Source organism: Mesoplodon densirostris, chromosome 1, assembly GCF_025265405.1.
Source record: "Mesoplodon densirostris isolate mMesDen1 chromosome 1, mMesDen1 primary haplotype, whole genome shotgun sequence".
NCBI classification, from domain to species: domain Eukaryota; kingdom Metazoa; phylum Chordata; class Mammalia; order Artiodactyla; family Ziphiidae; genus Mesoplodon; species Mesoplodon densirostris.
The window spans coordinates 35,922,992-35,948,027 of NC_082661.1; the positions used below are offsets into that span (position 1 = coordinate 35,922,992).

The window sequence follows — 25,036 nt, forward strand, 5'->3', positions numbered from 1 at the left end:
TTCAGTGAGTAAGAACAGTTAGTATCACAGATGTATGCTCTTAAATATTTTGTTTCATGACTACAAGAAACCACTAGTATTCAGAATATGAATCAACTCTTGGTATGTACATAATATGTAAATTATAAAATACAAACAGTTCTGATTATCAATGAAAAACATGCTTTAGAGAAGGGATTTTCCTTTAACCAACAATTATCTTTGAACCTTGACTTGAAAATGTACACTAGGATCAATATGGCCAAAACCACTAGTCATGTGTGTAGAAAGGAAGAGTATAGCACCTGAAAGTCAATTCACATATGGCTTCATTTACAGACAACACCTGACATTTGACAGTAAGTCTTCTATTGAATCTGTTAAAGATTGCATGGAAAATTGTGAATATAATATTCAAACTGCAGTCCCTGAGCAGGTATCTTCAGCATGTTATGTCAGGAAAAAAGAAGCAAATACAACACTCTGCTTTCCTATCTTGTCAGGAGGAAAGATGCTAACAAAAATTATTTAAATGAAGTATGTACATTTTTTTCCCCATGACACCAGTAAGGTCAGTAAAAAATGTCTATGATTGGGCTTCCCTGGTGGCACAGTGGTTGAGAGTCCGCCTGCCGATGCAGGGGACACGGGTTCATGCCCCGGTCTGGGAGGATCCCACATGCCGCGGAGCGGCTAGGCCCGTGAGCCAGGGCCGCTGAGCCTGCGTGTCCGGAGCCTGTGCTCCGCAATGGGAGAGGCCACAACAGTGAGAGGCCCGCGTACCAAAAAAAAAAAAAAAAAAGTCTATGATTATCTGTGGCTTACTCAAGTGACAGATCTCTGTGATATTCAGTACTGTGAATAGCTTGAACCTATCATATGAGGGTGAAATAACAATTCTTAATGATAAAATACAAAGACCAAATCATGATACACATAGCTTAAGCAAAGAGTTTGACTTTTCCAACATGTAGCCATTTTCTTTCCTTGTTGTAGAACGAAATCAGTGTCTTATTATTAGTATACTTAAAAAAGGTATTCAATTACCACACTAGACCTAAAAACATGTTTCCTAGAACTGAAATACAACCAGAAGGACAGATTTATTCACTGCCATCTTCCAAACTGCAACATTCAACTTCATTGCTGAGTGCCACACATTTGTCAACTCAGTGCTTCATCGGATATTGTAGGTAGTTTTCAGTGAGAATTCTTGCAATAATTTTTGTACCCATCCATCTGAATATCTAAAACATCTAAAAGAATCATCCTATACTTGCTGCTATTCCCAACAACCTATAGTTGAAAAGTGGGATTATCTGATTTAGCAGAACTAAGAAGTAGGAAAAGAAACAGTTAAATACTACTGAGCCCGTGTGCTGCAACTACTGAAGCCCTCGCGCCTACAGCCCGTGCTCCACAACGAGAAGCCTGCGCACCGCAATGAAGAGTAGCCCCTGCTCGCTGCAACTAGAGAAAGCCCGCGTGCATCAACAAAGACCCAACACAGGCAAAAATAAATAAATAAATTAATTAAAAACAACAACAACAAAAAAGACCTGTCAGTGTGGTCCACAAATTGTAAATGTCTGAGAAATGCTACTTTCTCTACTACACTATTTTTCTTTCATAGAAAGCTATCACTTCTTCCTATGCATTAAGTTAGAGAGAGAAATATAGACAACTATGGAAATTCTGTTTGTCCTTATTATTAATCTTCTCACATTAGAAAAGCACTTCATCATCTGCACTTATGTTGCCTTATTTTTTTAAAGAAAGGTCTGATTTCAATATGTATAGCACCTAGAAAAAAAAATCTAATAATCATTTCCAGTTTCTCCTTGAACTCTATTCCTCCACAAAGTCATTTTTTTCCTTGACCTTCCCAAAACCCAAACTGCTTTCATATACCTCTTGATTATAGACAAGTGTGATATTAAAAATTTTGAACAACTGGCATGGCATAAATACCAAACAAAGAGAATGACACCAGTTCATAATCACATGGATGTAATGGAACATGCTAACTAAATATCAGCCTTAGTTATAGCTTCCTTTAAACAATCTGCTACACTTGTTTCAACGCTAGCCTCATTCTCAAAGACCATTGGTTATTCCTCGCCTGCCAATTCACAGAAAAAGGAAAGTAGTTTTCATGAAAAACAGCCACATAAATTGGATTCCAAACACTGTCTTTTATTAAATATTTAATTTCCCTTTTATTCCTTAATAGAAGAATTAAGAAAAATAAGTATTAGAAAGAACACACTATTGTTTTCTTTCTCCCACACCAATGGTTTCCAGAGAATGAGGCTCTTTAGTCAGGCTTTTATTATAGTTTTGTTAACTTGATTTTACCCACACAATTAGATATCCAAGTTCTTTATCCACTCAACCAAATGAAAACATTGAATACACAGACAAATGGATAGATCTGGGGATATATTAAGGATAATGTAAACTGTTAGCAAAACAAATATCTGACATTTAGAGAGAAAACAACAGAAATGGAATAGAGAAATTCACAAAAATGCAAAGAGATGAGTCACTTAAAAATAAAGCTAGGATCATAGAGTCATATATTATAACATTATATATATATATATATATATATATATATATATATATATATATATCTGTGTTGGTTTTAAGGATCTTCTTACCCAACTTTGGAAAAACTATTAAGTATTCAGCATTGCACTGGGGACATGCCACTCTGGCTGTACTGTTTCCTCTTTGTTTTTCATCCACCCAGCGCTGCAGACAAGCCTGGTGAACCCATTTTGTAGATCCTCTGCATCTGCATGGTCTCACCCATTCAGCTGTTCTATCATCTTCATCAGTGGCAAAACACACCCAGCAACTTCTGTAAATTAAAAGAGAAAATAATGACATTATCATTAACACCCCAGCCTCCTCTTCACCGCAGCTCCCACTTAATGGGATGAGCCTACTATGTTATATTATAGGAACTTTTAATTCTGTATTAAAAGACTGAGGAGAAAAACAACCAACACATTTCCAGTAGAGTCGTTTCTTCTTTTTCTGTTTTTCCTTGTATTCTTCTGCAGAATCTTGTGTTTTCTGAATTTTGTCTTTATGTAACTTCCTCCATCTTTCTAGTACATTAAGGTTGTTGGTTTTGTTTTTTGCGGTATGCAGGCCTCTCACTGCTGTGGCCTCTCCTGTTGTGGAGCACAGGTTCCGGACGCGCAGGCTCAGCAGCCATGGCTCACGGGCCCAGCCGCTCCACGGCATGTGGGATCTTCCCGGATCGGGGCATGAACCCGCGTCCCCTGCATCGGCAGGTGGACTCTCAACCACTGTGCCACCAGGGAAGCCCTAAGTTTTTTTTTTTTTTTTTTTTAAATTTATTTATTTTTGGCTGCACTGGTCTTTGTTTCTGCGCGTGGGCTTTCTCTAGTTGCAGTGAGCGGGGCTACTCTTCATTGCAGTGCACGGGCTTCTCACTGCAGTGGCTTCTCTTGTTGCAAAGCATGGGCTCTAGGTGTGCGGGCTTCAGTAGTTGTGGCTCGTGGGCTCAGTAGTTGTGGCTTGTGGGCTCTAGAGCACAGGCTCAGTAGTTGTGGCGCACAGGCTTTAGTTGCTTGAACTCCATGGGTTCAAGCCCTCCCGGACAAGGGCTTGAACCCATGTCCCCTGCATTGGCAGGCAGATTCTTAACCGCTGCGCCACCAAGGAAGTCCATCTTTCTAATAATTCTTCATTTTCTCTAATGAACCAGAATGCAAAGAGACAATCCTCAAGCTGCTTTTATAAGACCTAATAATTCTTCGAGGAGTGGTAAATATAGGAATATGTGAAATTCAGTGTATCTCCCATTTCAACAACATTAACCTCTTAACCTCTTGAACTTGGAAAACTAAAGTATTACATAAATGATTTCACATATGGTCTCATTCAGTTTTCAACTGAGACAGAAAAAAACCCCACTCATTTCTCTTTCTGGTGAAGTATGACTATAAGAGAGAAAGATGATTAAATTAAAAAGCACAAAGGGAAGAAGAGATGAAGATATCAGGATAAATTGTTTTAGGATAGTGATATGATAAATTTCGGCCTACATGTTTCCATTATAGGTATGATTGGTTTTCCTTTTTTGTGGGAATTAAATTATATTTATTATATTCAAAATCTAAAAGTCAAGTCTGGGATGCTTATATTTTTAAAAATTCTATTGAGATGGTTAATTTTTAAACACTTCCCCATTTTGCTTTTGAGGATACTTCATGAACTCTAATTTGTTCTTGTGGAATTAGGTTGCAATTCCTTATTTTTTTCTTCTCAATTAACACGAGTTTTGACACCGATTTCCATTACGGCAAATACAATTTAACTCAGTGACACCATTCACTCCCCTTTACTACCTTAAAGTTTGACTGCACAATAGGAAACTGCTAATTAAAGCTTGTCACTTACTGTGCACATTTCACTTAATTAGATAAGTGGCTTCTGTCAGAACTTAACTATGCTCAGTGGGAAAGACTATATAGTCAGGTACTATATACGGATGAGGTCTCCAGTCTGTAGAACAATATGAATTTTAATTGTGTGCTCCAATTAAAACTTCACAATTAGAATAGGGAAAAAAAAACTGAACTGAATACGTGGCAACAATATCCAAAATTGTGCTTTTACTCAGCTTTCAAATTCAGTCAGATTTCATTTGACCTACCTAGGTAAAAACTGGAGGTAGGGAGCATTTGTTTGAGCATGCCTGACCCTCTGACCCACCTCAGCCAAGCTGTCTGGGCCCTCGTGCTATCTTACGGTTATCCAGAAATGACTCCTCCTCCACCTCCTTATTCTTTAAAATGTTATTGTGGTAAAACATACATAACATAAAATTTACTACTTTAACCATTTTTAAGATTGCAATTCAGTAGCACTAAGTCATTCACACTGGCAACCATCATCACTATCCATGATTTGACTGGGTTTCAACCTAGTTTTTTTCATAAAATTTCAATTGACAAGTATACAGCAAATAAACCAGTTATTTGAGGTGTTAGTATATATTTTCCCCATTTAACCAAGGTAATTTTGTAAATATAATTGTATACCTCTGGGAAATGAAAACCATATTTTGGTAACAAAATATAGGCAGAATATCTAGAAACTCGATTTCTAGGTTCTTGTAAGTTTTTCATATCAACAAAGGAACATATATGTAGCTAAGTACATCTAGACCAGCATAATTAATCAGTATTAAGGTGAACTGAATCTTAAATTAAGCCAATTTCCAGTCATCAGGGAAAAACAAAATGAAATGTAAAGAACCTTAATACTAAGTTGAACCAAATGAAATTGCCTATATTTATCTGTTTTTAACTTACATAAATGGCAGCTTCATATACCAATATAATGGGAATATTTGTATAGTTATAATCCCCATAAATTCTGGATAAGTACAAGTTTATTTTCCCCCAACATTTAATAGGAAAAATTTCAAACTTTCAAAAAAAGTTGAAAAACTGTTTGGTGAACATCCATATTCTTAACACCTAGATTCTACAATTCTTATCATTTTGCTACATATGTACTTTACTACATATTCTTTCATCAATCTTATTTTTTGATGTATTTCAAGGTTTCAGACATTAGTGTACTTCACCCCTAAATAAACACTTCTACAGTTTTACTTTTTAGAAGGTACTCAACTAACATTTAAAAGAGGCACTTTCCAGATTTTTTTTCTAATTTCACAACTATGGTAGATAAGATAGTTGAACGATGATTTACAGTGAAAACTTATTAGGTGTTAAACCTAATTGGAAGTGTTAATACCCATAACCTTGTTTTTATTGTTTGATTCATAGTGACAGTGAGTATACAGCTTACAAATTTGGATTTTGAAGCTAATGCTCATTAGAGATTAACTGAAATTTTCCTATAGATATTAAAAAAAAACCTTATTGATAATAATACTCTCAAAAAGTCTGATATTCAACATCTACCAACGTACCACCACCAAATTACTTCAGCTAAAAATTATAATTTAGATACAAGTAAATGTTATATAAAATGAAGACTTCTAACTTAATAGTACAAAACAAACAAGCAACTGAAAATTATAGAAATTGCCAGCAACATTTACTGAGCATTCAGTGATTTCATGTAGTTTCACTGGTTCCATGTGGTTGCACAAACAAAATAAATGGAAGATTGTACCTATCTAGAAAACCCTATAATTTAATTGGGGCTACATCCAGTAGATACAAGAGATTTAAGGTTCCAGTGAAATTACCATAGGTACATCCATTTTAAGAAGAAGGAAGCATCAATTTGGATAGATCAGAAAAGGTTTCAGGAGGAGTGAGAGCAGAAATTAGCAGGGGCAAGTGATTTTATTGCAGGGATTCTCAAAACAAAGGTCTCAGGACCAGTAGTTCAGGATCACTAGGGAACGTGCAAATTCTCTGGCTCTACTCCAGATCTAGTAAATAAGAAACTCTAGAGGAAGAGGGCCTACAAATCTGTGATTTAACACGCTCTCAAGGTGATCCCAATATTCAATAAAGTTTGGGAACTGCTGGTGTAGAAAAATGGCAGGTAAAAAAAAGCAAACACATTGGAGAAAGCAGACTGTGTGAAAGGGATAATTACTGGATTTACTTAAGATAGAAATAATTGCTTCTGATGACTAAATATTTTTAATATAAATAACCATACAGAAAATGTTAGGTTCTAAAGAATTTATTAACTGATTTACTACCTTACTAGGTATATGAGTTTAATCTACGTAATATGGAAAGAATATTAGTCTGTGAAATAAGGGCCAGGTACATGGGAAATTAAAGCATATAAAAATGGTCACATAAATGTTTTTAGGCAGAAAGCCTGTAAGAGTTATTAGTCTTCAGGGCTGGAAATGAGGGAGGGAACAAAGTATGTATAGGAATCTTCTCTTCCTGCATTTTAAAAAACACTTCTAATAGGCTGACCAGGAATATCACCTAAGAAGGTCTTAAAATTATGCCTCCCCCTTTGCTTCCCCATACCCTACTGCCTCCTTGATGCAATCTATTTCAGCTATTTATTCTCCAATTCCCCACCTCCTTCCATTTAAGGAGAAAAGAGGTTGTTTGAAAATGATGGGTTTAGAGTTTCTCAAGATCTTAGAATAGAGGAGAGAGTAGAAGCTTGTGGTTTAATGTACAGCACAATTTCTCTTTTTTAGGGACAAAAAGTATACCATACTTTTTAAGGAAAACCACTCTTCCCTCCAACATCAGCCATGTATGTGGTTTATTTAGGCAGTTATAGTCCCACATCCCCAGCTCCAGGAAGAGTAATCCCTAGATTGGTTTAAGGGAGTATCCCATGTCCTAGATTACAGTTATTGGGAGGCTGGGCCCATAAAGCTAGTTTCATTAGATTGAACTTCAGAATTTTTGCTGGGAAAGTTGGTACACAGACTTTCTTTTCCACTGAGCCTGAAGGCAGGAAAAGTGTGAAGCTAAATGAGGGTGTGAGGCTCTGCTGCCAGGAGAGCCACAGTGTGGAGCCTAAAGAACCCAGAGGAAGCTGAAAGATAGAAACTGATGACTTCGTTTGAGACATGGATCAAGCTGTGCTTAAAGCTAAATATACCCTTGCACTGTTCACTTACATAAACCCAGATTTTTTTTTTTTTTTTTTGGTTTAACCAGTTTGGGGCAGATTCCTATCAGATACAACCCAATCTTGCTATAGGTTGTGAGAAACTGGATATAAGAGATAGCCCTGAACAATCATATAATGTAGACTCTTAAACAGCTTTTATAAGGACACTATTTTTTGTCAATGGCTTTGTTTCCTACTGACTGCAACTTGAGATGAAAAGGCTTAAATAAATCTAATTTCCACTGCAAGTACTTTGAGTCTTGCAAGTTTTTCTAGTTCTCACACAGGGCAAAAATATGCTCCTGATTCTGGCTACTGGATCAGGTCATTTCTTAGATAAAAACAACCAACAAAGATAAAACCAAACATTTTGAAATTAAAAATTCTTACTGACAATGCTATAATATTTGCATTGCAGGATCAATTTAACTATAATTCTACTTTATTACATATTTTAATGTTATAGTTTATAGGATGGCAATTTTAATACCCTTAAAAGGTGAGAACTGGCTATTTGCCATTTCAAAGGACAAAGCCAAAAACCTTTCAAAGTCCACACCTAAGAAGAGGTTGTAATTTCTGACAAAATTCTAATTAAGAGTTTCTCTTTGAGTTATTTCCTCCCCTTCTTCTCTTCAACCCTCCAATTTCTCAGTAGTGTTCAGTGTGATGCAGAAGCATCATCTGAGAACTTGCTGGAAATGCAAATTTTCAGGTCCCACCCCAGACCTGCAGAATCAGAAACTCTGAGGATGGGACCCAACACTACATTAAAAAAATTTATTTATTTTAAATTTCTTTAAAAATTCTTCTTTTTTTATTGCAGTAAAATATATAACATAAAATTTGCCATCTTAACCATTTTTAAGTGTATAGTTCAGTGGTATTAACTACATTTACACTGTTGTGCTACCGTCACCACCACCCATCCCCATAACTCTTCATCTTATAAAACAAACTCTATACTTATTAAACAACTCTCCAATGTCCTCTCTCCCAAGCCCCTGACAGCCACCCTTATACCTTCTGTCTTTATAATTTTGACTACTCTAAGTACCTCATATAAGTGGAATCATCCAGTATTTGTCTTTCTGTGTCTTCAAGGTTCATCCACATTGTAGCATACTGCAGAATATCCTTCCTTTTTATGAGGCTGAATACTATTCCATTGTATGTATATATACACCACATTTTGCTTATCCATTCATTGGTCTTAGATATTAAGGTTGCTTCCAAGTTTTAGCTATTGTGAATAACACTGTTATGAACATGGGTGTACAAGTATCTCTCTGAGATCCTGTTTTTAATTCTTTTAGGATATAAACCCAGAAGTGAAATTGCTGGGTCACATGGTAATTCTATTTTTAACTTTTTTGAGGAATCACCAACGTGGTATTTTAACAAACCCTTCAGGTGATGGTGATACCTGAAGTTTGAGAACCTCTGCTCTGGCCATTCTTCTTTCCTTTTTCCCTTTGTAAGTTTCCTCAACTCACCATAATATAAAAATGAAATTTTATTTTACATTCAATGTAAACATTTTTAATCTATTTGGTTTTTAATTTAAATAGTAAGCAAAATGCTTGAGATCCTTTTTTCTAAGGAATAAAGCTAGCTAAATTTGGGGAAAAGATTTTGTGAGTTCAGGATATTCTAACTGGTTAAAGAACTTGGGATGCCTGAGTTCAAATTCCTGCTTACCACTTATTTTAGGTTTAATGACAATCTCTTTCAGAGTTTTTGTAATACAGGGGTTCTTAACCTGAGGTCCATGAAAAATTTACGGGATTGGTAAATTTGGATGGGAAAAAAAATAATTATACCTTTATTTTCACTAAACTCTAAATAAAATTCAGTTTTCCTTCAATGATGAATAAACAAATCATAGTAATATTAGCATACAGCAATTAGAAATTAGTACAGTGACCAGAAATTTTCCTATTACAGCTGTGCAGATCTCAAAATAACATTTAACCCACTGCTAATTTGAAATTAATTATCAGACCCACCAGTAATAGATCTTGTATTTGTTTTAAAGCTCATATTACCATGTCAGATTTTTAATATTTTGGTAGCTGTATTTCAACGTAACTTGTCCATTTCTGACCTGTATATTTTGTTTTATTCTTTCAAAACATTCTGAGAAGGAACCCATAAGCTTAACTAAACTTCCAAAGGAGTTCTCAGCATAAAAAAGGTTTTATGTTAAAATTCCCTATTGTAGAACCCTCCTACACTGTTAGTGGAATTGTAAATTGGTACAGCCACTGTGGAAAACAGTATAGGGGTTCCTCAAAAAACTAAAAATAGAGTTGTCATATTATCCAGCAATCCCACTCCTGGGCACATACCCAGACAAAACCATAATTCAAAAAGATGCATGCACCCCTGAGTTCACAGCAGCACTATTCACTATTGCTAAGACATGGAAACAACCTAAATGTCTACCGACAGATGAATGGATAAAGAAGATGTGGTGTGTATACACACATACACACACACACACACACACACACACACACACACACACACAGAGGAATACTCCTCAGCCAAAAAAAAAGAAATAATGCCATTTGCAGCAACATGGATGGACCTAGAGATTATCATACTTAGTGAAGTAAGTCAGAAAGTGAAAGACAATACCATATGATATCACTTACATGTGGAATCTAAAATAGGACACAGGGCTTCCCTGGTGGCACAGTGGTTGAGAGTCCGCCTGCCGATGCAGGGGACACGGGTTTGTGCCCCGGTCCGGGAAGATCCCACATGCCGCGGAGTGGCTGGGCCCGTGAGCCATGGCCACTGGGCCTGTGCATCCGGAACCTGTGCTCCACAACGGGAGAGGCCACAACAATGAGAGGCCCGCGTACCGCAAGCAAGCAAGCAAATAAATAAATAAATAAATAGATAGATAGATAGATAGATAGATAAATAAATAAATAAATAAATAAATAAATAGGACACAAATGAACTTATCTATGAAACAGAAACAGACTCACAGACAAAGAGAACAGACTCGTGGTTGCCAAGAGGGAGGGATGGATTGTGAATTTGGGATGAGCAGATGCAAACAAATATATATAGAATGGATAAACAACAAGGTCCTACTGTATACCACAGGGAACTATGTTCAGTGTCCTGTGAGAAGCCACGGCGAAGAAGAATACGAAGGAGAATGTACGTAGGTGTGTGGCTGAGTCACTTTGCTGTGCAGCAGAAATTAACACAACATTGTAAATCAACTATACTTCAATAAAATAAATTAAAAAAAAAGATTCTCTATTGTAAAGGATTAAACAAGTGATCATGAAACTGCTTAAAAATTGTCTGGCACATACATAACCACCAAATGAACAGTAGCAATAATGGCACCAAGAGAGATGAGAAAGATGGTGTCAACTTTACATCTATGCCTAGATTTTTTTTTTTTTTTTTGTGGTACGCGGGCCTCTCACTGTTGTGGCCTCCCCCGTTGCGGAGCACAGGCTCTGGATGCACAGGCTCGGTGGCCATGGCTCACGGGCCTAGCTGCTCCGCAGCATGTGGGATCCTCCCAGACCGGGGCACGAACCCGTGTCCCTTGCATCGGCAGGTGGACTCTCAACCACTGTGCCACCAGGGAAGCCCTATGCCTAGATTTTTATGGATGCATTCTCTTACCTAAATTAGCACATACAGCAGTTCTGCCTGGCACCCTGGTATTCAGTGGAAAAGGTCCTGGATTCCTGATCATCCCCAATTGTTCAATAGGCCAACACCACTGCTTAAGATATTTATTCAAATCCTCAATTCATTTTCTCCCACCCTTCTTTTCCTTCCACTAGGTTTTCTAAATGCTGCCTGCTTGCTGATAATACACACTCACAATTTACTTCCACACCTTTCCACCAGCCAAGTAACTGCTCATTCCCAATTGTTCAATAGGCCAACACCACTGCTTAAGATATTTATTCAAATCCTCAATTCACTTTCTCCCACCCTTCTTTTCCTTCCACTAGGTTTTCTAAATGCTGCCTGCTTGCTGATAATACACACTCACAATTTACTTCCACACCTTTCCACCAGCCAAGTTACTGCTCATTAGGTTACAGAGTAAAGGGAGATCTGGGAATTATCATGACTGGTTCAGAGATTAAAGAACAAGTTACTATTATAATAAGAAGACATGAAAAAAGAACTAAACTAGACAATTCTAAAGAATATTACTTATTCCTTAAATGTATGGCCTTACTGGTACTGGTAATGTCACTAATCTGTATGTATGACATGCCACTCTTTATTAAAAAATCATTTACTTCTATGTAATTTTAAATTAAAATTACAACTTTTTCCCAATTATTGATATAAATCCTTCTCAACAGTAAAATTTATAAACAGTTATAGGAATATACATCTAATTTGCCTTAAATCAAAGAGTATTCAAGATCTCCCCCTAAATTAACTTGAACATACTTAGTATGCTCACTATTTGATGCCAGAATAAATACATTTAAGGAACTTACAATCTAGTTAAGGAACAAATATATGTATAGAAGGATCACATCAAAACAACCACACAAAACACTGAGTGCCAAGAAATGATGCTGGTGACCAAAGGTAATACAGAAACGTGATGATGACCATAAGAAACACAGGATGAAATAGCTGAGAAGGTTTCATGAAAAGGAAGAACTACAAATGAGATAACAATTGGGGAATGAAAAGAATAAGGGTATCTGAAGTAAGAATAACAGCATAAACAACCTTAGAGATAGACATGAGCATATGATCATGGACAATGATAAAACCAATGTGGCTGGAGCAGAAAGGTTTTAAAATAAAGCCAGATATTACAAACCAGTTGGCAAAGGATGGATGACAAAGGTAACCTCACTTCACAGGGTTCATTTGTGACTAAACTAGTTTATATGATTAATTATTTTAAAAGTATATGGGGGAAAAAGGGGAGGAAACTTATCAATAGAATAGTTTCTCACTGGCACATAAATTAACTAAGCAAGATAGGTATGGTTATCTAATAAAACAGTTGGCAGTAAAGTCTACCTTTGCAGACTCAGACTGTAGGTGTTTATAGTGGATTCTTAGAAAGATCTGGAAAATCATAGGCTCCTGCCTATGATCACTTTGATGAAAACTGGAGGGAAGCAGAATAGAAGAGTTCCAGAATACAGGAGTGAGAGCAATGAAACAAGCTTTAAATTGTTGTTGTTGTTATTATATATGGTGCCTTGCCAATGTATTTCCATGACTGTTTTAAGGAAAGAGAACATGTCCTTAATTCAGAAGATGCTTAGAGGGGGCTTCCCTGGTGGCGCAGTGGTTGAGAATCTGCCTGCCAATGCAGGGACACGGGTTCGTGCCCTGGTCTGGGAAGATCCCACATGCCGCGGAGCAACTAAGCCCGTGGGCCACAACTACTGAACCTGCGCGTCTGGAGCTTGTGCTCTGCAATAAGAGAGGCCGTGACAGTGAGAGGCCCATGCACCGCGATGAAGAGTGGCCCCCGCTCGCTGCAACTAGAGAAAGCCCTCGCACAGAAACGAAGACCCAACACAGCCAAAAATAAAAAAAAAAAAAAAAGAAGATGCTTAGAGAACCATGCTCTGGTTAATGCAAGGAACGCCTAAATTTAACAATGGAAAAAACTGCAAACTGCTTGCTTTGTCTCAGGATTAAAAGAGTCACATCCCATGTATTCTTAAACAGGAACTATACCATCAAGAAGACTAAAAGTCCGGGACTTCCCTGGTGGCGCAGTGGTTAAGAATCTGCCTGCCAGTGCAGGGGACACGAATTCCAGCCCTGGTCCGGGAAGATCCCACATGCCACGGAGCAACGAAGCCCGTGTGCCACAAGTGCTGAGCCTGCACTCTAGAGCCCGCAAGCCGGAACTACGGAGCCCGAGTGCCACAACTACTGAAGCCTGCGTGCCTAGAGCCCGTGCTCTGCAACAAGAGAAGCCACCCAATGAGCAGCCCAGGAACTGCAACGAAGAGTAGCCCCTGCTCGCTGCAACTAGAGAAAAGCCTGCGTGCAGCAACAAAGACCCAAGGTAGCCAAAAATAAAAATAATAAATAAAATTTAAAAATTAAAAAAAAAAGACTAAACATCCCTTTATATGTCTGTCCAGCCAAGTGGAATAGAAGTTAAAGTATTTGGATTTATCAAAGAGCTACCACAATTATGACATGTTACAAAAAAGGGAAAGGGAAATACCCCACAATGAAAGCATTCATTTACTAAGCATATATTCACGCCATGCTCTTTGTCTCTGATCTTCACAAACTCTGCAAACATAATTATTTCTGTCTTAAATAAATAAGGAAACAAAAGCCCAGAATGGTTAAACAGTCTGCCCAAGGCCTCATGGTTAAGTAGAAAGGCATGGATGCAACCTAGGCCTCAACTCTAAAATATGTGCTTTTTTGTAAATTATATCCCAATAAAAAATTTTTTTTTAAATTTAAAAAAACCACCAAAAACATCAGCTTTTTTCACTGCACCATGCTGCCATATGGATAGTGTATTCTGAGAAAATTTTCCACTTCTCATTTCTAAGGAAATTATAGCCAGTACAAGTAATTATGTGTTTCATTTTTTTTTGATGTCTGATCTTATTTATTTGTTACTCTTAGAACATCTCTTTTTTTTTACTTCCTATTTTTTCTTCTTTTTTTGCTTTATAACAAATTTAATCAGTTATACATATACATATGTTCCCATATCCCCTCCCTTTTGCGTCTCCCTCCCACCCTCCCTATCCCACCCCTCCAGGCGGTCACAAAGCACCGAGCTGATCTCCCTGTGCTATGCGGCTGCTTCCCATTAGCTATCTACCTTACGTTTGGTAGTGTATATATGTCCATGCCGCTCTTTCACTTTGTCACAGCTTACCCTTCTCCCTCCCCATATCCTCAAGTCCATTCTCTAGTAGGTCTGTGTCTTTATTCCTGTCTTACCCCTATGTTCTTCATGACATTTTTTTTCTTAAATTCCATATATATGTGTCAGCATACAGTATTTGTCTTTCTCTTTCTGACTTACTTCACTCTGTATGACAGACTCTAGGTCCATCCACCTCATTACAAATAGCTCAATTTCATTTCTTTTTATGGCTGAGTAATATTCCATTGTATATACGTGCCACATCTTCTTTACCCATTCATCCGATGATGGACACTTAGGTTGTTTCCATCTCCGGGCTATTGTAAATAGGGCTGCTATGAACATTTTGGTACATGTCTCTTTTTGAATTATGGTTTTCTCAGGGTATATGCCCAGTAGTGGGATTGCTGGGTCATATGGTAGTTCTATTTTTAGTTTTTTAAGGAACCTCCATACCGTTCTCCATAGTGGCTGTACCAATTCACATTCCCACCAGCAGTGCAAGAGTGTTCCCTTTTTTCCACACCCTCTCCAGCATTTATTGTTTCTAGATTTTTTGATGAGGGCCATTCTGACTGGTGTGAGATGATATCTCATTGTAGTTTTGATTTGCATTTCTCTAATGAGTAAAGATGTTGAGCATCCTTTTATGTGTTTGTTGGCAGTCTGTATATCTTCTGTGGAGAAATGTCTATTTAGGTCTTCTGCCCATTTTTGGATTGGGTTGTTTGTTTTTTTGTTATTGAGCTGCATGAGCTGCTTATAAATTTTGGAGATTAATCCTTTGTCAGTTGTTTCATTTGCAAATATTTTCTCCCATTCTGAGGGTTGTCTTTTGGTCTTGTTTATGGTTTCCTTTGCTGTGCAAAAGCTTTTAAGTTTCATTATGCCCCATGTGTTTATTTTTGTCTTTATTTCCATTTCTCTAGGAGGTGGGTCAAAAAGGATCTTGCTGTGATTTATGTCATAGAGTGTTCTGCCTACGTTTTCCTCTAAGAGTTTGATAGTGTCTGGCCTTACATTTAGGTCTTTAATCCATTTTGAGCTTATTTTTGTGTATGGTGTTAGGGAGTGATCTAATCTCATACTTTTACATGTCCCTATCCAGTTTTCCCAGCACCACTTATTGAAGAGACTGTCCTTTCTCCACTGTACATTCCTGCCTCCTTTATCAAAGATAAGGTGACCATATGTGCGTGGGTTTATCTCTGGGCTTTCTATCCTATTCCATTGATCTATCTTTCTGTTTTTGTGCCAGTACCATACTGTCTTGATTACTGTAGCTTTGTAGTATGGTCTGAAGTCAGGGAGCCTGATCCCTCCAGCTCCACTTTTCTTTCTCAAGATTGCTTTGGCTGTTCGGGGTCTTTTGTGTTTCCATACAAATTGTGAAATTTTTTGTTCTAGTTCTGTGAAAAATGCCAGTGGTAGTTTGATAGGGATTGCATTGAATCTATAATCTCTGCTTTGGCTAGCAGAGCCATTTTCACAATATTGCTTCTTCCAATCCAGGAGCATGGTATATCTCTCCATCTATTTGTATCATCTTTAATTTCTTTCATCAGTGTCTTATAATTTTCTGCATACAGGTCTTTTGTCTCCTTAGGTAGGTTTATTCCTAGATATTTTATTCTTTTTGTTGCAATGGTAAATGGGAGTGTTTTCTTGATTTCACTTTCAGATTTTTCATCATTAGCGTACAGGAATGCCAGAGATTTCTGTGCATTAATTTTGTATCCTGGTACTTTACCAAATTCATTGATTAGCTCTAGTAGTTTTCTGGTAGCATCTTTAGGATTCTCTATGTATAGTATCATGTCATCTGCAAACAGTGACAGCTTTACTTCTTCTTTTCCGATTTGGATTCCTTTTATTTCCTTTTCTTCTCTGATTGCTGTGGCTAAAACTTCCAAAACTAGGTTGAATAAGAGTGGTGAGAGTGGGCAGCCTTGTCTTGTTCCTGATCTTAGTGGAAATGGTTTCAGTTTTTTACCGTTGAGGACGATGCTGGCTGTGGGTTTGTCATATATGGCCTTTATTATGTTGAGGAAAGTTCCCTCTATGCCTACTTTCTGCAGGGTTTTTATCATAAATGGGTGTTGAATTTTGTCGAAAACTTTCTCTGCATCTATTGAGATGATCATATGGTTTTTCTCCTTCAATTTGTTAATATGGTGTATCACGTTGATTGATTTGCGTATATTGAAGAATCCTTGCATTCTTGGAATAAACCCCACTTGATCATGGTGTAAGAACATCTCATTTTTGACTGGACTCAGACTTAGAAGTAGAAGCTCTCAGAGAGGACAGCCTCCGTCTCTTGGCACTCTGTTCCTGGCGTTTTTCTTTGGCCTCCTTCATTCTCTTGGCCAAAAGTTTAGCATATTCTGCAGCCTCTTCCTTATTTTTCTTAGTACGCTGTTTCTTCAGAGCAATTCGCCGATGTTTGTGTTGCAGAACACGTGGAGTAACAAGACGCTGAATCTTGGGTGCTTTGGTCCTAGGTTTCTTACCTTCTTTGTTTAGGGGCTTTCTCACAACATACTAGCAGACATCATCTTCTTTAGAGAGACTGAGAAGTTTGTGGATACTGCTAGCTCTTTTGGGCCCCAGGCAACAAGGCACAGTAGTATCAGTGAGTCCAGGAATATCCTTCTCCCCTTTTTTTACAATGATCAAATTGAGAACGCTCAGATTGGCATCCACAATGCAACCCTGTACAGGTTTGCGCTTTCTTTCTCCAGTCCTCCTTGGTCTGTAACAGGAATGCCCCTTACTCAGTAGCAGGCAGACTCGGCCATGGGTCAAGACACCCTGCTTCATTGGGGAAACCCTGTTTGTTGTTCTCACCACTGATTCGGACCACATAACCCTTCCATTCTTCACCCAGAGTGTCAGCAGCAACTTCTGTGGCCATATGCTTCTCATAAAAGGTATGAAGTTTTCGTTCATCGTCCACTTCAATGAGTTTCTGGCAGCCAGTGGCCGGGAAAGAGATGTTCAGCTTCATTCTGAAGCGGCCGACCACCTCCGAGGCGCCACAAAAAAGAGCTATGTGTTTCGTTTTTGCTAGGGTACTTTTAAGCAGCCATAAGGAGCTTTCACTAGAGATCTAAACCCCTGCCAGTGTACTCCAAGGTGCCATATAAATGTTACCATCTCTCATCTTATGAACTATGGCATGTAAAGAGTTGGGAGGCATGTATGTATGTGTGGCCTGTAAAGAACTGCTACATGAGTCTGGAGAAGGGGGGAAATATTTCTGGCTGAAATGGTCAGAAAAGCTTTATAAATGAGGCAGAAACTAAACTGGGTCTTGAAGAGTGGGTAGAATTTTGAAAGACAAGATGCTGAAAAGAACACAGGACAGTGAGTGAATCAGTTTGGCCTAGGCAAAACATATATACTTTATGAACTCATTCTTAAACAGAAGCAAAGCTTTAAGAAGGTAGCTGGTGCCAGCAAAATACTCACTGTCTTAAACATAATAGAGAGCACCATAAATATGATTATGGAGGGTCTTGAAGGCCAGGTTAAAGAATTTGAACTTGGGCTTCCCCGGTGGCGCAGTGGTAGAGAGTCCACCTGCCAATGCAGGGGACGCAGGTTCGTGCCCCGGTCTGGGAAGATCCCACATGCTGCAGAGCAGCTGGGCCCGTGAGCCATGGCCGCTGAGCCTGCACGTCCGGAGACTGTGTTCCGCAACGGAAGAGGCCACAACAGTGAGAGGCCCGCGTACCACAAAAAAATAAATAAATAAATAAAAGAATTTGAACTTAAGCTTAATAAGCAATTAAGAAAATACAGAAGGTTTTGAGCAAATAAATATTTGGTTCTTTAGCAAGATTATTCTAGGCACTGATATGTCATAAATAGTGAAAAGACAGACACCATGATTCAACAGTGTCTCCAATGTACTTTCCCCTTCTGGGGAAATGGGATAGGGAACAGTTTCTGTTCTCAGTGAACTTCCACTTGAATGTGCATGGTGGTGGTGGTAAAGGGTATGTGTGGAAGGCTCTGAGACTTGGGATAGGTGCATTAAAAATAAAATTACCGGGGCTTCCCTGGTGGTGCAGTGGTTGAGAGTCTGCCCGCCGATGCAGGGGACATGGGTTCGTGCCCCGGTCTGGGAAGATTCCCACATACCGCGGAGCGGCTGGGTCTGTGAGCCATGGCCTCAGGGCCTACGCATCCGGAGCCTGTGCTCCGCAACGGGAGAGGCCAAAACGGTGAGAGGCCCGCGTACCGCAAAAAAAAAAAAAGAAATATTACCATACAGTGTGATGTACTAAAATGAATGCATAAAGGTTCTATGGAAATACAGGAAGAAGTAACTCACTCTGCTTGAAGGAGCTGTGTAATGCTTCAAGGTGATACTTGAGCTGAATTCTAAACATGGGTCAGAGTTAGCCAGGTGTCAAAAGGGAGGAAGTCATCTAAAGCAAAAAGAAGAAGATGTACAGCAGGATATATCCAGAGGACAATGAAGTGCAGTGCAGAAGAGTATGGTTAAGGAAGGATGGGGCTGGACTGGATTAATAGAGCTAAACCTCTTCACCAGGGCCTTGAAAGTTTAGAATTTATCCTATAGGTGATGTAGAGACTGACAGGTTTTAAAGTATGGAAACGCCATGATAATTGTGCCTTGGCCATTTCTGGTACCACTCTGTTAAGTCAAACTGGGAAACTCTGGTACCACTCTGCAAGTCAAACTGGTAGAGAAAAACTGGAGTCAGAGAAAGAATATAGTATCTGATAAGCAAGTGGATTTGGAGGAAAAAAGCAAAAAAGAAAAAAAAGATGTAGGTCTTATAGCTGGTAGACTAGAAGAATGGTCCTATCAAAGGCCAAAATTGGGAAGTCAAGATAAGTACACGCCAGGGAAATAGCAGTAGTTTAGATGCGTTAAGGTGCTAGTAATACTCTGTATACACAAATGGAAATGTCTACTGGGCAGCTAGAATGCAAACACTAAAATGTGGGAAAGAGGTCAGGAATAAAGACATAAACCTGGGAGTCACTCAAATAAAGGTGATAGTGAGATAGTAAGCAGGTCTACTTTTCAGAGAAGAATGATAAGTGCTGAGGATTGAACCACACTTAATTGACTGAAGAGAGTAAAGGTAAAGTGATATATAAGAGGCGAAAAAAGTAAAAGACAAATAGTGTGGTAGACTAGAACACAGTTTCAAGAAGTTAGGGGGTAGTCGTCACCAGTTTCATCTCCACTACATATATGTCAAGGACATGTGGACCAAGAAAAAAAGTCATTAGGTTTACCGATTAAGAAATTATTGGTAACCTTCAGTATACTTTTAGTAGAGCTACGGACAAGAAAGGTGGATGAAAATCAAATTACAACAAGGGATAATAAGGAGAAAATAAGAATATAAATGTCACAAACAGGGAAACGGATTTAGAAAGAAAAAGAGTGGTAAGTTAATACAATGGATTATATATATATACTCTTTAATTGCTGTATATCACAGAACTCAGTATTTTAAAAAGTCAATTGTAGATTGATATATTTAAATTTTAGAAACAAGAACAAAACTATGAATTACATATGGTATATATAAAAGCATTAAACAGGGCTTCCCTGGTGGCGCAGTGGTTGAGAGTCTGCCCGCCGATGCAGGGGACACGAGTTCGTGCCCCGGTCCAGGAAGATCCCACATGCCGCGGAGCGGCTGGGCCCGTGAGCCGTGGCTGCTGAGCCTGTGCGTCTGGAGCCTGTGCTCCGCAACGGGAGAGGCCACAACAGTGAGAGGCCCGCGTACCGCAAAAAAAAAAAAAAAAAAAAAGCATTAAACAAAGACTGGAAGAACATAAACCCATTTATGATAGTGGAATGGGGATGGAGAGAAGATATGGGACTGGGGATAGTGGCCAAAGGGGACTTTATCTGTAATGTTTCCACTTTTTACATAGAGATGGAAGCAAATACCACTAATTGCTAATGTTTTTAAATTCTAGGTATTGTTCTGTAAATGTCAAAATGGGATAGTGATATGATTGGGGAAAATATGCTTCAGAGAATGAGAAGTTGCTTTAATGGAAACTAGAGATGGTTATATAAATAAGAAGATAATATAGTACGTTCCCATCAGAACACTCTACAGCCTCTAAAAGGAGGTACATGTGTGGTTGACAACACCCTGAGAGTGCGGATTCTAATTCACTTTGCCACTGCAGGAGGCTTGTGGGGAGCAGATGGTTCTCCCTGCTCTTCTCCCCATTGACTGTTCTGGGGACACTGGCTACATTCCTTGCCTACTCACCAGGTGCAAGTAAGTGATGCAAACAACCTCAACAAATTCCTGAGTGTTTAATGTGAAAGGGGTACACAAAAGTCAAGTTTCCAGAAGCATCTCTCACCAGGCTTTAAACCTGAGGTTCATTCCTGCAGTCTGTTACAGTATTCTTTGTATTCTCTATACATTTAATCCTAATTTTGAGAAATAAAAGAGAAAACAAGAAAGTTTAATGGTGATAGAATAATATATAACAGACCTCTCCTTAAAAAAGTATGGCAATGAAGGGAAGGAAGAGCAACTGACCAAGATTCAGAGAACCTGATGTAAAAGGTTTGAGTTTATGAATGGTTATAATTTCAGGGCAATGATTTGTGATCCCAAATCATTCATGACACTAGAAAACCACCCACTTTCCCACCCCCTTTCTCAAACAATTTAAAAGGTTCAAATGATAAATGTATATAAAACAGTTGCTTACTGTTTATAAAAATGAAAGGCCATCAAAATATATATCTATATATACTCTTCTTATCTACAAATACTGCAATAATAAAATTTATCAAGATAAACAATTGCTAAACTAAATTTAGTTATTCACAAAGGACAAGGCAATTGAACTTCAGCTATTAATAACTTGCTATTAATTAAAAAACCTTGAAAGACTAAGTGTATAAACTGAACATACCATCCATGTTATGTAAATATAATCTTCATTATATTTGACAGTTTATGGAACACAAACCTCAATAGAATTAAAGCTCCATATGAGCATTTTTGCTTATGTTCACTACCACCATATACCGAGGACCTAGAATGGTATCAGGCAAATGCATCGATATTTATTAAGTCAATTCATTAAATACAAATGTTTAATAAGCACTAAAATATACCTAATTTTAACCTAGAAGCAAAACAACAGTATATGTTATACACATTTCCTAATCTTCTGAAGGACAGAACTTGCACTGAAGAAATAAAAATAAGGGCAAGTTTCTGAGCTAAATTCTATCCCTCAAAAACTGCCACCCAAAGACCAAGCTGGGGGAAGCCAAATTCAAAGCAAGAATTCTAGGTCCTAACAGGTTGACATATTTTAGTCTGTTGGGCCTGTCAGTATTCCTCAAATGAACCCATCAAGTATCTTTTTGTTCAATTTGCATGTAAGGCCAGCCCAGATTAAGATGATACTGTAAATATGGAGATGGGTGTGTGTGTGTGGTGGGGAGAGAATTGCTACATTAGTTGGTTACACTAGAATCTTAAGTACTTTCTGTGTGCCTAATATATGAATAGCAGTTTATTGTTTTATAAAGTGCTTACATGTGTTCTCATTTATATAATCCTGTGAGGTAGGATACTGCCATTTTACAAATGAGGATGTAGAACCTCAGAATATAAGTCCAAAGTCACATAGCTAGTAAGTGGCAAAATGAGAATTTTAAGATTTCTGGCCAAGCTTACATCACTAAAATGTACTCTCTCTTATCATGAAAATCCCTTGGGATTTAGAGTAGTGGGAATTCCCTGGTGGTCCAGTGGTTAGGACTCCACACTTCCACTGCAGGGGGCACGGATTCAATCCCTGGTCCTGGTTGGGGAACTAAGATCCCCCAGCAAGCTGCGCAGCGTGACCAAAAAAAAAAAAGTGATTTTCAACTACAATAAACATCTGGAAAACTTTTGAAAATATACATGCTCAGGCCCCATTCTCCAGAAATCTGTGAATTAATTGGTTGTGGGCAGAGCCAGGCATCCATCCATATTTTAAAATGCTCCCCAGGCTGATTCCAACGTGGGGCCACGTTGCAAAACACTGACTTAGATAATAAAGATCTTTGAACGTCATCTTAAGAATCTACCTTGAGGTATGTCAAAAAGGTGCCGAAGATGAGGGAAGCCAGTATTATAGTCACCTGTTTCAGTACATGCAGCCAGAATTTCCATGTTTCTATTAGATGTTTTAAATGCCTGGCTAGCACTCCTTGGCTTTTTTCTTTTATGGAAATCTCCAAAGAGTGTATGAAAGCCAGATCAGCTCTTGGACACAAAAGCTTTTCTAAAAGTCACCTACATAAAAGTGAAAGCAGCAGGCCCTCAGAGGGGGAAAACAAAATTAATTACAAAATACCCAGCACCAGAATAGCGTCTCATTTGATTGGAATTGGCAGTGGCAGAAAGTGGTCTCCTGTGGGCATATTTCAGTAGTCCTATATAATTTGCCAGTATGGTAAATTATAATTTACCTCGTAAAACCTGGTAAATTATCAAACCTCTAGACAACTGGGGAAAATGACAAAAAGTTCATACATTTGTTCATTAAAGAAATATTTACTGATGACCTGCTTAGTGCCAGGCTCTGCTGTAGGTTTCAAAATAAATAATGATGCGTAAGTTTCTGCCTTCCGGGAGCTTGTAAACTACTTACATAAAAATGGGTTAGTCAATACAACTTGACTTGAATGCTCCCCTCAAACAAGGGCTGGATTAATCACTGGGTCACCCCAACTGAAAAAGTCAGTACATGATTTCTATCAACTTAGATGTCTCAAAATTCTAAGCTCCAAAGGAAATGCCTGTCACTCTGGAAGATGTACTCTTGAGTGACTTGTGTTCTGGGTGTGATCCAAACAGCATTTAACTGGGTATAATCTCATTTAAGGTTGGCCTTTCATTGCCAACCTTACAGTTGGACTTTTCCTCAGTACGAAGACCTGTACCACACGCTGAACTGGGTGGCAAATGGTCTACTGAGAGTTGTAGGCAACCAAACACGCATTAGCCTGTAGCACTGGCTAGACCAGGAAGTGATGTCGTGGCTTAGGGGAAAATGTGGAGTAAGGGTCTCCAAAAACTCGTGGTAGAACCCACGGCCTAGAATTTCAACAGCAGAGGGCGGTGCAGCCGATTTCACAGAAAGAGTTTTACCGACTGGAGCCCCCCCAGGAACTTGCCCCATGAGAAGGTGAAACTTTCTCAGTAAACTCAACGAATGGTAAAATACGCTAAGTGTTCAGGGCTGGACTTACGGCTGTTTTCCATAACCTCTACTCTGGTCTGACCGTTAAAGTCCCTTGCGGCTACTATTGCCCTTATAGTTTGGGGTGGGGATGGGATGGGGGAGGAAGGAGGAATGAAGTCAGTCTATCAGGCTTTCCAAAAGAATGCTTATCCTTGGTTTTTGGAAGGAGTGTACAAATTGGAGGGGGATCACTCCCCAGAGAATGTCTGGTCCTTCTTGCCAGTGACAGCGCTGACAAACACGTTACAACACAGTTTGGGGGGAGGGGAGGAGGACAGTAAGAAGAAGAAACCAATTCTCTGGGTTCACACGAACCCCTCTCACTTCGCAACGGCGTTCGGACAAAACCAGACACCAATCCGTAACTAAGTTTCGCTTTAAGTCTACGCACCCAGGCCGCCCGCTCCGTCCTCCCCCCAGTACGGACTCCAAACTTTCTGCCCCTCACCCGGCCCCCAGGCCGTGGAACTCCTCCCGGCAGGCTAGGCTCCGCTCCGAAGAGCCCCGAGGCCCGGCCCGCGTCCTCCCCCAAGGCTGCCCGTACCTGTCCAGCATCTGCTGTAGGGCTTGGTCCGGCATCTTCGTCGGAGGCGGCGCACTCGCCTCCCCAGTGGGCCCGGGCCCAGGGACAATGGCACTGAGAGGCGGCGGAGTAGGCCTCAGTCCCGCGGCAGCCGCGAACGCCCCCACCCAGCCTCCCGGGGCGGCTCCGCGAGCCCGGCGGTGGCGGTGCGCGGCCCGCGGGCGTCGGGAGGAGGCGGTGGGGAGCGAGGAGGAGGAGCCTGGGGCGGGGAGGCGGCGATCGCGGCCCGGGTTCCTGCCCGTCGGCCCAGGGTTCCGGTCCATGGACCGCGGGCGCCGAGTTGCTGCCGGCGGAGGAGCTACCTTTGTGAGGTAAGAGTCATCACTTCAGTGCGCGCCGGGGTCACGACGTAAGGCGGCCCAGAGCAGCCTGGGAGATGTAGTCCTCGGACCGTCCCCGCAAGAGGCTGCCCAGCCCGCCCCGACCACCGCCGTCGCGCCCGTCGCCGCCCGGCCGGCGCCCTCCCGTTTCCTTCCTCCAGGGGGAAAAATGTCTTGCGGGCCGCTTTCCAGGAAGCAGCGGGATGTGCCGCTCCACCGTCAGTAGCATCAAGGTCAGCCCTCCCTGCCTGTTTTTTTTCTCTCAGCTCTCGTGCTCAGGTGGGACCGAGCCAGGTGAGGGGGGGGCGGGCTAAAGGGCCATTTCTCGGCAGGGTCCCCAGTCGCGGTCGCGGCGTCGGG

General features: G+C 39.8%; 2 protein-coding genes and 1 pseudogene across 2 annotated transcripts in view; 1 reads left to right on the forward strand and 2 right to left on the reverse strand.

The window, feature by feature from the left end:
* MARCHF5 (membrane associated ring-CH-type finger 5) overlaps positions 1-24,678 on the reverse strand; it is a 59,737-nt gene extending 35,059 nt beyond the window's left edge. The window contains exons 1-2 of the mRNA XM_060102009.1: positions 24,318-24,678; positions 2,643-2,845 (exon numbers count right to left, since the gene is read on the reverse strand). Of these exons, the coding sequence (XP_059957992.1) occupies positions 2,643-2,845; positions 24,318-24,619 (505 nt within the window). The 5' untranslated portion in view covers positions 24,620-24,678. The remainder of the gene's footprint in view (positions 1-2,642; positions 2,846-24,317) is intronic.
* On the reverse strand, positions 16,747-17,539 carry LOC132499589 (small ribosomal subunit protein eS6-like; annotated as a pseudogene).
* Positions 24,679-24,826: 148 nt separating the features above from the next.
* CPEB3 (cytoplasmic polyadenylation element binding protein 3) overlaps positions 24,827-25,036 on the forward strand; it is a 180,263-nt gene continuing 180,053 nt past the window's right edge. Inside the window, exon 1 of the mRNA XM_060114405.1 lies at positions 24,827-24,909. The gene's annotated coding sequence lies outside the window, so the exon portion shown is untranslated. The remainder of the gene's footprint in view (positions 24,910-25,036) is intronic.